The 12,597-nt window shown below is 43.0% G+C and overlaps 1 protein-coding gene across 1 annotated transcript; it reads right to left on the bottom strand.

Moving 5' to 3' along the window:
• Positions 1-604: 604 nt before the first annotated feature.
• Positions 605-4,949, bottom strand: LOC147424433 (uncharacterized). Its single transcript, XM_086499893.1, has 5 exons — positions 4,229-4,949; positions 2,099-2,807; positions 1,539-1,905; positions 1,129-1,464; positions 605-1,047 (listed from the first exon to the last, which is right to left on the bottom strand). The coding sequence occupies exons 1-4, from the start codon at positions 4,545-4,547 to the stop codon at positions 1,417-1,419; spliced, it is 1,443 nt and encodes a 480-aa protein (XP_086356019.1). The 5' UTR covers positions 4,548-4,949; the 3' UTR covers positions 605-1,047; positions 1,129-1,416.
• Between the last annotated feature and the right edge of the window lie 7,648 nt (positions 4,950-12,597).

Genomic DNA, 12,597 nt, shown 5'->3' with positions numbered 1-12,597 from the left:
TTCACTGAACATCTTGCATAAATCAAGAAAGCACCATCACAATTTCTTTCTTGATGCCTACTCATACACTCCGTATGACAAAAACTTTTTACTAATATTTCTCATCAACACAGATACCCATAGGCCAGAACTCCTCGGAATGTGAGTGCAGATCATTACTAACAAAACAACAGCAATCATAACTACATCACAGTAACACCCAATCAACAAGAACTCAGTAGGCAGCATTCGGCGTGTCAACTTTGGATTCTATTTCTTTTGCTTCAAAATTCAAGACGTTGTGTGCCACATGTCCACTCTAAGCACACCCTCTCCACATGCCTGCACTCAACCCATCAGATGTCCCCCCCAATGAAGCTACAAAAATCATCTGTGCACACTGATAACAAAACACATTACGAAAAAAAGACCGGCTGAGAAGTACCAAACACTCCTAGACATCAGCATCCCCAATGATGGCATATACAGTCAGATACCAGAAAGTGCAGATCCTTGTCTGAGCCTGCCAACTTTTTCGTCACTCGCGCACCAAGAATATACATAGAAGAGAATTAGAATAACCTGTAATGTGCATCCCCATTTCCAAGTACTAGTACACACCAGACAAAGCAAGCTTCTCAAGGAAAAGTCTATATTCTTTCTCAAGCTCATACCCCTGGTTATAGAGAGTCAACCACCACCACTAATATAAGCACCAAATCTCAACCTTGAGATAGGGCCGGTAGCAAGTCCGAAACTACATAAATAGCACAATAAATAAACATTAAATACTAAAATCTTACTTGTGTTCTAGAACCTAGGGACATGTTATGTACTAGCATAATACAAAACCGCTCTTCAAGGGCTCTGCAAATGACTAGTCCCGTACACAGAGCTGATGGTGAGAGAGTTTCACAGCAAGAAAATCACTCTTCAAGACGAGTAACAACGCATCAGGAGCTGCGGAGACGGTGGTTTTCATGGCCTGCTATCCAAAATGCACACGAAAATGGAATGCAGCCTGAGTTGAAAACTTCGAAAATAAACTTTCCTTACGTCCCCTGTTACCTGCATGCAAAAATACAAATCAGATTCAAAATCACCCAATTTGGCTCACTTCCAAATGGTTATTATTTAAGAGAAGCTCACCGTGCTGCACATGAAAGATAGAGCAACGGGAGCCCGAGATCGGGGTCCAGATCTTTCACAGCCTACAAGAGTGGAGTTTTTTACGTGCCCCAGTCAAACTCCTAATACCTGGACATCCTATGTAAGGGAGTGAGTAATACAAACTACCACCCCACATACAATGGACCCTTGGTATTTTGCCTGCCTTCATCCCACTGGTAACATTCATCTGAACTTAGCCGTCGTAGCAAAGCCTTCCAATGTGGCTCCGGATCCTGTTACCAGCAGGGGCAGGCTAGGCCCGGCACCTCACTGGCGCCGGGCTTGGCTGAAACTTCCTTCAGGTTGCAGATGAGGCTGACACAGAAAAACCACTCAGTAAGAGAACTGATTATATCAAATCGCTCCAGAAGCAACGTCCTGCAGCTTACCTGTGAGATAGACTGGGGAAACCTGTCTTGCGAGTGAACATATGTCATGGTCGCCCCTGGCCGAGGATACTGTTGAGGATGCACATAAACCCCTGCTGATTGCGAACCTAAATGCCCTGGATTAAAAGAACCCATCATTGAATCCGGGTGTCCGTATGTCATACCACTAGAAGAACCTGCCCATGGACCTCGTGGTGGGGGCGGTGTAGCTTGGTGCCCCGGACCCTCCACACACATCTGCGGCTGGACTGGACCACCAAGCTGAGGAAACTCTGTGTTGTAGTTGACTACAGGGCTATAGACTGCCTGAACTCCATAAGGAGGAGCTTGACTCACACCAAATCCAGGATCAAACCGCTGCATGTATCTGTAAAACAACAAGCATTGAAACCTTCAACACCACAAAGTTAAACAATAATGTTCATGACACTATTAAAACCCGAACAAGCTAGTAGGAACCATCTATAGCTCCCCCTTAATAATTTCACTTCCCTTTCAGTGATAATAAAAAAGAACTGTTACACAAACAAAATCTTGCAACGTCAGTAGACTGCCTTTACCTATCATAATTTCGATCATAATCTGGATCCTTCCGATCCTTCTCACGATCCCGAAAGATAGCCACCCTCCCATTACCTTTCTGCAGAGCAATGAATTCTCTTTCTTGCTTACCAGTTCCTACTCTGGCAGATGCATTGAATAGTTCACCCCTCATCAGAGGCTCAGGCGGGGGCTCCAATTTCTTCTCAAAACGAAAACTACTGTTAGAAAATGGGTCCAAAACCACTGGGGTACTTTCAAGACCTAGAGATTCTTCATCAACCCTCCCTCCAAGTTCGCCACTACTAAAAATCCTAGCTCTAGCCCTGTTGTATTCCTCTTTCCTCTCCTCTACGCTTTTCGTTGGATTCAACTTGCTGGATGAGTCTGTGGAGCCGTTAACTTCCCTGCCAAACTTTGAAGACTTGTTAGGCCTTCTCTTTAGCTCAAACCTTTGCTGTGTTGAAAGAACCTGCTTTTCTTCTGAGTGAGTGCTGATTGGTATATCAGCAAGTCGGATTCTTGGAAACCTAGTGTCAGATGTCTTCCTTGCAATAATACGTGCACCATCAGGGGTACTGGTATCCGCGACAGAAGACTGCAAATTATAGTGCTGTACTACTCTGTGAGCAACAAGTCGCAGGTAGGAGGAAGGCATCGGTTGAAACTCAAGCTGCTGCAATTTCGGGTTTCGCATGAACTTATCAACCTCCTGCTCCAGCCTTAGAACTGCAGCCAAAAAGATAAAGCTTTAATAATACTACTTTACTTCATCTCACACACTACACAAACCCACATAAACACAGATGACAGATGACTCAGAGCAGCAAATTAAGACAAGGTTGCCACACAAAAGAGAGAGCACTATTACATAGCCTTTCCATGGTGCCAAAACTAATAAGTGAGCTTAGAGGACATTATTATTTATGGCTGGTTAGCAGCGACTCATTCACAGAGCAAGCCCCTCATTCCAAAAGACAAAGTAAAGCCAAGCTCTGCCAAGAGGTGAGTTAAAGAGTAGCGACTTTCTCCGTGATAAAATGTCAACCTCAAATGCCAGCATTTCATTAAAAAGATTTTTCAACACCCACTTCTAACCATTCTTTTAAGTCAACAATGGCTCTCAACGGACAGGAGTCCTTTTCAAGGAAATTTCCAAGTTCCTCTCTCCCATTTCTAACCCCGTCTGCCTCAAAAACTGCCGACAGGTTCTAGCAACTCTGGGAACGAAAGCATGACTCAAGTCAATAAAGCATCTCCATAAAAGGCAGCAAGGCTGTCATCAGTCACACGGTAAAGTACGGTACAGTTTCATACGGGAGAATACAATATATTGCAATTTATATCATACGATTTAGATTCATACAGTGAGTTTTTTTTTTTTTTTACATTTAAGGATTAATATTGTATGGTGTGTTGTGTTGTACAGCCATAAGCCCGGACGTAGTGTAGCAAAGTTGTACGATATGAGCATTTGTACAGAGTGCGGAAACTTCCATGAAAGGCAATCACTTTGAAGGAAAAAGGTTGCCCAAGTGAGCCTGCATTTCTAATCCCCCGTCTGCCTCGATTACTAGAGACATCTTTAGTTCAAAATTTTCCAGCTGCAAATGTGGCTAAGTGGGCTAATTTACAACCTCGCTAGCACAACAGCTGCAAAGAGATTGAACAAGAACATATTGAGCATGTTGCAAACTTCATTACAAAGCTCAAAAGAGGTTCATAAAGTTGCAAGATATGTTTATCCCCTTCTGATGAGTTTTGGGAGTGAGCATCCTGTTTAGCACCATTCTAAAAACTGATCACTCCATTGACCCTCTCTAGGACATCTCATGTAATACAAAAGCCATACATTCAACTGGAAACGAATTAAAACCATCCATGGCAAAATACTCAACGAGGAAAAATTGTTCTTTCATTTCCAACTTGCCAGCATGACCAAAAACGACTTCGCTGATGATCACATCCATATTGTTCAAGAAAGAAAACATATCTTATGTAGAAACCTGAGGATCAACCTTGTAGGGTGACTTCATAAAGATAGCTCGAAGTTGATCAAAGAAACAAGCTTGGCCCAAACAGCCTTTTCTTACATAATCCAAAACAGAAACAAATCGTGATTACAAAGGCACAAGACTAAGTAAACATACTTGTAAGGCGATCCTTGCCCTGGAGAGCCTCTCGAAGGAAGCTGTCAACGCCATCTGGATCAACCAACTGAGGAAATGCTTCACTTCTCCCCAACTCAGAAGTAGAGGGAGTGGCAAAAGAGGAGATCTGAGCCCTAGAACTTAAGTGAATACCAGCCTGTCCTCTTTCCACCATCTGGTAGCCTGGGACCAGAGACGAAGCAAGCAATTTTTTCATGCTTGCTTCTAAATCCATCATCTCCCATGACTCCAGAGCTCCATCTCCATCTCCAACCCCGTCACAAGAAGCCCCCGTGCGCTCCATGCCTTCGGAGCCCATGGACTTCTGTTCGTTTTCGATCAGAGGGGTTTATACAAGAAAGAGCAAGGGATCGCCATAACTGAGTCAAGAAGAGGGCTGCACATCGGCGAAAATCCAGAGACGTACAACGAGACAAAGGAAAGAGAGCACTTGGTGAAGAAACTGGCAGCACCATAAACTCTCAATAAATATGGATGGGAAGCAGATACAGCAAACGGACAATAGGCGTCAGCAGGCCATAGTCATGAATGCGAAGCTCGTCCCCGCCTTCCTGCTGCGTCGTCGTCTGTGTCTTCGTCCTAGAAACACCCTCGAATTCTTACACCACAATCCTTATTGAATAGGCACCTTCGTCCGACCGTCCGATCTACCCCGTCCCTTTGAGCCGTCTGATCTTGGCCAATCCCTCGCTTTTCTCGTTTGCCACGTGGTTGTAATCTAGACCGTCATCCTCCACGCATCCGTGATTGCTGTGCTTTTCTCTAGTCTACCACATGTCAGAGCACGAGTGTGTTATGCTCCAATGTCCATAGACGGCTGGACAAATATGGTGCTCAATCGATTATGGAAGAGCAACGCGCATTCGATTGAGATTCCCGGACTAATCGTCACATGTGAGTCTTTCAATAGCAGTGTTGATGCTTTTTTTCCCAAAAGCGTATAGAAGGACAAGGGTTACAAATGAGCTAGCTCCAAAAGGCAACAGTCACATGTGAGTCTTTCAATAGCAGTGTTGATGCTTTTTTTCCCAAAAGCGTATAGAAGGACAAGGGTTACAAATGAGCTAGCTCCAAAAGGCAACAGCCACCATTACTTTTTTTTATCAAGCCACCAACGCAGGTTTGGGTGGACATGCATGGCATGCCTTACTAAAAGGTGAAACAAGGTGAAACACCTACAATGGTGTGTCATACCTTCCTTTTTTCTTTGTCTTGCTTAAGAGGCATGCCTTAGTGCCACCCTAGCTAGCATAGGAGGCCACAGCTTCTTATAATCTTTGCCCTTCCTAAAATCCTTGATACATAACGATCACAGAGAGGGAGAGAGAGAAAGATCTAAAAGCACACACATCCATCAAAATATTTCTTGTAATGAATTTTAATTTTTAACCTTCTAAAAGTATTTTTCTATTTAGACTGGCCACTTAAGTCTAGGGAAAATAAAAAGAGAACAAGTGAAATTGATGAAGTACTAATGGACCAACCATTCAAGGCTTGGAACTAAAAGGGAAAAAGTCCATAAAAGAGAAACTTTAATTTGCTGACTAATTATCTCAGTTAACGGTACAGGTCAAGGAAGGATAAATGTATCCTTGGCAACCTTGATCAAAGGTACATGACAAAGGAGATGATTGAGAGCAATTATAGGAGTCTAAAAATAGAAAGTGATTGTGCCAAGCTCAAATCATTAGAATAACTCTTTAAACTCTAAGTATGAAGTCTGGGAAGCCTTAGGATGAAATTATACCTTGCCACAAATGTCTAAATTTAGCAGGTTTTGGGAGCAACTTGACGGCACCTTTAAAGCATTGTGCCAAGGGAGGTGAAAGTTTTAAAGCCCAAAGGGTGAGTTTATTTTTGCAAAGTTATCCTAATTTACCAAGTCCTAAATTAACAAGTAGGTTGTAGCCCCGAGTTAGTTTCATAATCCTCAAAGGTTTGTGCAAAGGTCTTGCACCTGAGCTATTTAATTAAAAGGTAAGTTTATGGTCTTTATTAAATGAAAGGAAAATATAAGGTTAGATAAGATCTTCTTCATTTCGTAAGTTGACTCTAGTCTTGGTTTACCAAGCTTAACTAAGAGACGCCTCTCGCTAGGGACTTATGAAATTAGCAATGTTTTTAAAAAGCTTAAAAACTGGTTATGTTGTAGTTGTCTCATTTTAGCAAGATAATAACGAAATACTCGTAAACCATTTTGTTCTTCTTTTTTTGCGAGGATTTCGGATGGCTAACAAATCAGAAATCGCTACTCTCTCTCTCTCTCTCTCTCTCTCTCTCTCTCTCTCTCTCTCTCTTTGCCTCTATACAAAGCACTGATTTTTGTTGCAATCGGGGGTGGTTTCGTTTGTAGCACAAATCCACTGCAATCAACGTTGGTAACACACATCCACTCCTTCTGTGCAGAGATTCACGACTCGCCTCACCAGCATGGGAGGAAGCAATGGGCAATCAACAGGTATGGCATATATATAAGTCTCGCTTTTTATCTACGCTTCTCTTCAATAAGTTATGGTTTCTTTCTCCCTTGCTCCTCCAATCAATATGCCTCGCATATAGTGTCAGCCCATGCAATGAGATTCAGTTTTGACAGCTTGAGCCAAACAGGATTGAGATAGTCCATATATGCTCTTGTAATTCTAGAAATGTTGTAACAAAATTTGTAGGTCATCTATTTCAGGATTACATTTAGCTATTTGTTGATCATTGGTTGTTTTATTTTGAGGCATTTTGCTACAATTCATTTTTGCATTGCTCTGCAATTCATTTGTGATGGCATGAGCCCGGAGTCAATGGCATAGTCCACATGTGATTTTGTCAATCCATAATCAGGAGATGTAAACGTTGCCCTGCTCTGCTAAGGTTTTCCTCTCTTCATTTTGGACTTCTTTAATTTCTATAGGTGCCGGATCGTTCCCCCCCCCCCCCCCCCCCCCCCCCCCCTTCACATTTGCGGGTTCGCCCATCATCACAGAGTCCATTGCGGCAGAGAGCCCCTTGTAACATTTAATGGCCTAGTAACTTGTGTGTAGCGGAAAATAGCATGAACATAGTGAGCATTTCATTAGAATAGATTCCTAATGAGAATAACAAGAGTGCTTGGGTGGAGAGAGCAACAAAAAGCATAACACCTAGTTAGATTGCATGAACAATACTTCAAAAGAGAGAGAAATTAAGCTATTGACAACAGTTGAGGACCGGAATTACATGGAGCCGGTCCCCCCTCCAAAAGGCTTTGTATTATGGTTTCTCCCATCAAGAGAGACATTTTACAATACAATTATTTGTGTTCCTTCAATACTAGCTAGTGCAATGAAGATGGAAGCTTCAAGCACTAAGCAAAACACTTATAAAACACAACATCAATTCCCTCACGGTCTCAGACCCAAGACCTTACACACCTTCAAAGATGGTGAGAGCTAGTGGGGCATGAGAGTAGATTGAGAGGAAGAAGGAGTAGTCTTACGAGAAAGATGTACATCTCCTCACATAATCACTCATATTAGCATAGCATAGCTTAGTAATTAGCATGGTAGAGGAGACGAGCATGCATTGAAGCTTGGCTCTTGGTTGGATTTGCATCACAAAGCCAAGAGTTGTTGGTGTAGGCCTCCCTTCTCACAAGCTTGGAGTAGGTGATAAGCTTTCCATTAAAGCTTGACAAGGGGAGAGAGAGTCTTCTTGCTTCACACATGGACTAGTGTGAGTGTGTATGCAATAATGCCTTCTAAAATTCAGTCCCCCTCTCTCTCTTGGTCGACCCCTCTTGCTATTGCTCTTGCTAGCACCTCATTTCTCAGGACAATGGTAGGATTGGGCAGCAGACCAAGGGCCAGGGACTGAATGGCTCAATACGGCTAGGAGCGGAGGGCCAGGCATGTGTTAAGGGGACCTACTTGCAAGGGCCAAGGGCTATAAGTAGGGAGGTTGGGAGGAGAACCACATGCTAGTCTACCCTTTGCCCTTTCACTGGTATTAGAGCTCAGGGGAGGGAGGGGCTATGGAGGAAGGGGAAACCTTGCATGGTGTTGCATGCTTTCTCTCTCTCTCTCTCTCTCTCTCTCTCTCTCTCTCTCTTACTCTCTCTTACTCTCTCTCTCTCTCTCTCTCTCTCTGAAAGTTCCATGGAGACAGGCGTGGGCAAGGGCCTTGGAAAGAAGAGGGACGTGGAGTTCTTGGCATGAACTTGCATGCTACATGCAAACCTTGTGCATGTGCAGGCTTTCAACAAATGACACGCGACTATGGCGTTCACGCACGAGCAAACCCTTACAAGGAGGGAGAAGCTCGGCAAAGGTTGCCCGTTTGCAACGCAGACGCATCCAAAAACGTACGTGCGGGCCTGCTAGAGAGTTTTCGCTTCATCAAGCTCTTCAACCGAGCCCTGTATCAGGCACGGCGAGCGCAACTTTGTCTCCTGTGCTATCGAAGCTCATCGCCATAGCTTGGCTTCGTTTTTCTTTCACATGCGGCCGCCCAAGGGGAGGGCCATGTGGTAATTAAACAGTGAAGGGAGCATGCCCACCCCGGGCACACCCCCCCCCCCATTGTATGCATGTGTGTAGCAGTAGTTCGAGAACTAATGCCACGGCCTCCATGTATGTAAGAGCAGTTGTTTTGCAATTTCGGGCGTCCTCCCCTGCTGAGCAACGAATTGTATTGGAATTGTTTTGCAATTTTGGGAGTTCTCCCCTGCTGAGAAACGAATTGTTTTGGAATTGTTTTGCAAATCTGTGATTTCGAGGACACCAATTTTGGGCATCCTCCCCTGCTGAGAAACGAATCCATGAGAGAAAGCCGTGCTGAAATCCGCAGCCAAGAAATCGATGGTCACCTTGATTTTTTATTCCGGTACATGGAGCAATTTACCTTGATATTCTGCAGAAGATCATCAGAAATCGCATAAGGTGGGTGTGCAGAAATCTTATGAATCGACTAAAGCAATGACAGGAGTCAATAGTGAAGGCTCTATAGTCATGTTTTCGAGTTTCCCAGGAGTCGATGGTGAACAAAGTGCTTGACCTCAGACACGGACATGAACCGATTATCAGGTTTGCAATTTCACGTTCTTGCAATTTGCATAGCTTTATGTATACAATTGTATCGCAAGAGTATGTTATTATGTTAATCTCGGCCATGGTGCCCTGAGAGATTTCCTATGGGTCCAGTATGACCAAGGTCAACATATTACGTCTAATTTTGGTAGTCATTACCATGATTTGGACTAAGGAGCATGGCTCCAATAGAGATAACCTCTACACGGTTTTCCACGAGGCATGGTTGTCTCATAGTAGAGGCAACTCGGGCATGGCCTATGCCTTATAAGGCAACGGTGATTGGCAAGGCCGATCATAAATTCAATTCTCAAAAGCAGGCAATCAAAACAAGTGAAGTTGAATCCACTATCGGCCATGTCTATTGAACCAAACATCAGTATCTGGAAAATCATTTCTCGATTTTCTTCTTGTCGGCAACTCATTCGATTCTTCCGGCGACGAGCTTCGTCGGCAGGTGTACTCAATGAGGTACGCAGTTGATATTTGTTTATTGAGCATGTGCTTCATAACTATGGTATGCAATGGGCATCTACGATTGATCACGGATATCACTCATAGACTCAAGTATGTACGAGATGCACATATAATTCTATCTTTCCAACAGGTTTACAAGTAAACAAGGTTTATATTTTGTGAATGATCGACACGGTTGACTTTCTTTTGCTTTGACATCTATTTGTTAGCATAAATATCCTTTAGCTATGAGTTATCAAGACCTCCATAAGTTGTTACGGGAAGCAAGGCTTCCAGTTCGGCATCTTCCATTGAGATTTTCCCATCTGGCTTATGCTATGAGCATAAAACCTTGGAGGAATTTGTCAGTTTGCCTGCGTGTTCTTTCATTACATGCAAAGAGGGTATATATGATATACACGACAACTCTCTCTCGCGCAGCAACTATGGTTATGAACCATCTTCCAGCGAGTTTTTCCTTCAGAATTTCAAGACAACTGGTTACAACGGGATGACCAGGCTAGACAATTTTAAGTTTTGCTTGTTTTTCCACGTTTTCACATTTTTTTTGGACAATATTGTATGTTGTGCAAAGCAAAGTGCTTTGACAGTTTTACGTGAAGCCAGCAAGGCACTTTTTGGCTCTCACGTTTGCGGCCATCACTCTCGGCGAGGGCTTACAATTCTGCATGCAAGGCATGCTAGTTGGGTGGATTCAATTCTACCACCTCATGAATTACGCTTCCGCTATCACACTCGCAACTCTATTAAGGACACGATAAGTGATGGATTGTTTAGCATGGTTTTTGGTTGCTATAAACATACAACAACACTAAAGGAACCTAAAAATAGGACTTATTTCATAGGAAAAGTGCCCTATTTAAGTCATCCTCTTATCGTCATGACCGCTACAAGATCGATGGGTCAAGATGTGACTTGTGTTTTCTGTTACCTCTCTCGAGGAGAGCGTTATACAGCCAGAATGTTGAATGCTTATAGGATAAGATGCACCTACGCATGAGATGCACACGAGCATGAGCATAGTATATACAAGGTAATAACTTAAAGGAAAGTTCCTCAGCCCCGCATGCTCTCTTTCTCTCTCTTTCTTATTTCTCTCATAGAATAATGAAAACTTTCTACGACGCTTTTGAACATGTTTGTTTGGAAGTTAGCCTGAGCCAAGGTGCTCTAACTCTCAGCTAGACATAGGGCAAGACGCCATCTAAATTAGTCTTCATTGGTTCGTTGATTGAACACTAATTGCCATCAGGGCTATGAGCCACACACGTTGGCTAAGAGTCATTGTCAGATCTCGGGTATGACCCAACTGTTGACATTCCTTGGGTGATTGTTCTTCAGATCGAGCAGATCTGCCCAGTGGAATACACATCGAACACCTCGACGTTAATGGACAAGCAAGCATCTTGTCATTATGGATATTTAGGTTGTCATTTTTGCACTACACGTTTTTAGTGCGACGCTCTAGTTGAGTTTTTGATAATCTTAAACTCACATCAGCTGATCTAAACCACAGAGTCTAGAGGCAGCAAACAGCATGGTTGTTCATATGAGCTAGGCATCTCACTTCTGTGGGTCTTTTGCTCTCTCTATAGCACTATGAGTGTCTATGGTACCACAGTTCGGGGTAAGACCCAGCGGGTGTTTACTAAATCACCCCATAGGCATTGAGGATCACAGTTTCATCTATCCCAGTTGTACTTTCAAGGAAAGAAGTCCGCAATCTACCAAGGTACAATGGACAAATTCAACTTTCAAGTTGATTCCCATCAGTTTTATACATGGTCGACTATGTCGGTTACCGTTATCTGCTAGTTGAGCAGATTCTATAAAGGGTCTTCCCAAGGGATTTGACTACATAGATTATAACCAAAGGGTTTGGATTGTGACGGAAACACCCAAGGTACCCAGTGCTTGTTTTTTTTCAACAGGTGGGAAATGTGCTTCTGTGCATTTAAATACGGGTAAGTGAACATGTAGTTCAATCCCCAGGTACGCATCTATTGATTTGGTGTTACTCCATTTTTTAGTATGCTTTGCTTGGTTTCTTCAAGTCATATAAATCTGCTTGAATATTTCTGAGCCATGCCAAGGGCATGTCGGAACAAAGTATTTTGGGCTGTAGTGTCCAATATACATTATGTTGTTATGAACCTACTACTGTCGGGTTTGCTTTGGCACATGTTGTCACATGGGATACAACATGGTCTAGGAACTCAAGGAGTTCGGTTTAGCCAGTGTGGAGTAAGGCTATGGTCCCTCTCACTCCCATCATAGAGTGTTTGCAGTTACCTCCACACACAAGTACATCTTGTACTTGTAGGATGTTCGTTTCTCAGACATCCTTAGTTGAAACATATTCCACATGTGACGAATATGAATCTCTGGGACTGACACTGGCGTCCACTATTTCAAATATGTGTCACGACAAAGTCCCTAGGTGCTGGTCACAACTGTTTTCTAGACATTTTCAGCACGACGTATCAGGAGCAATTTCGGTGGCCAAAAATTGTCGGATACTTAGAATGACTTGTTCAGGTACAAATACTACTAAATAACATTACAGATGGTTGTTTATACATATAGCACGGCTATAAGTTGTTAATGAAAAAGTTTCATTGTTTGTCCCTAGAAGTGATTAATGTTTCACCTTCTATTATGGATCAAATGTTTTAGCAAGGCTTGCAAATGATTGCAACAGAAAGTATTTAGTTTCTTTTTGGAACTATCTAGATTCCTCTTTACTGTATGCTACACACATCACATTCGCCATAAGTATTGGTAAGGATGATCATGGATATCCAGGTTCGGATCTGT

The sequence above is a fragment of the Adiantum capillus-veneris genome, chromosome 25 (assembly GCF_014529385.1).
Source record: "Adiantum capillus-veneris isolate H3 chromosome 25, ASM1452938v2, whole genome shotgun sequence".
In the NCBI taxonomy this organism is placed as follows: Eukaryota; Viridiplantae; Streptophyta; class Polypodiopsida; order Polypodiales; family Pteridaceae; genus Adiantum; species Adiantum capillus-veneris.
This window is presented reverse-complemented; position numbering and strand designations above follow the sequence as displayed.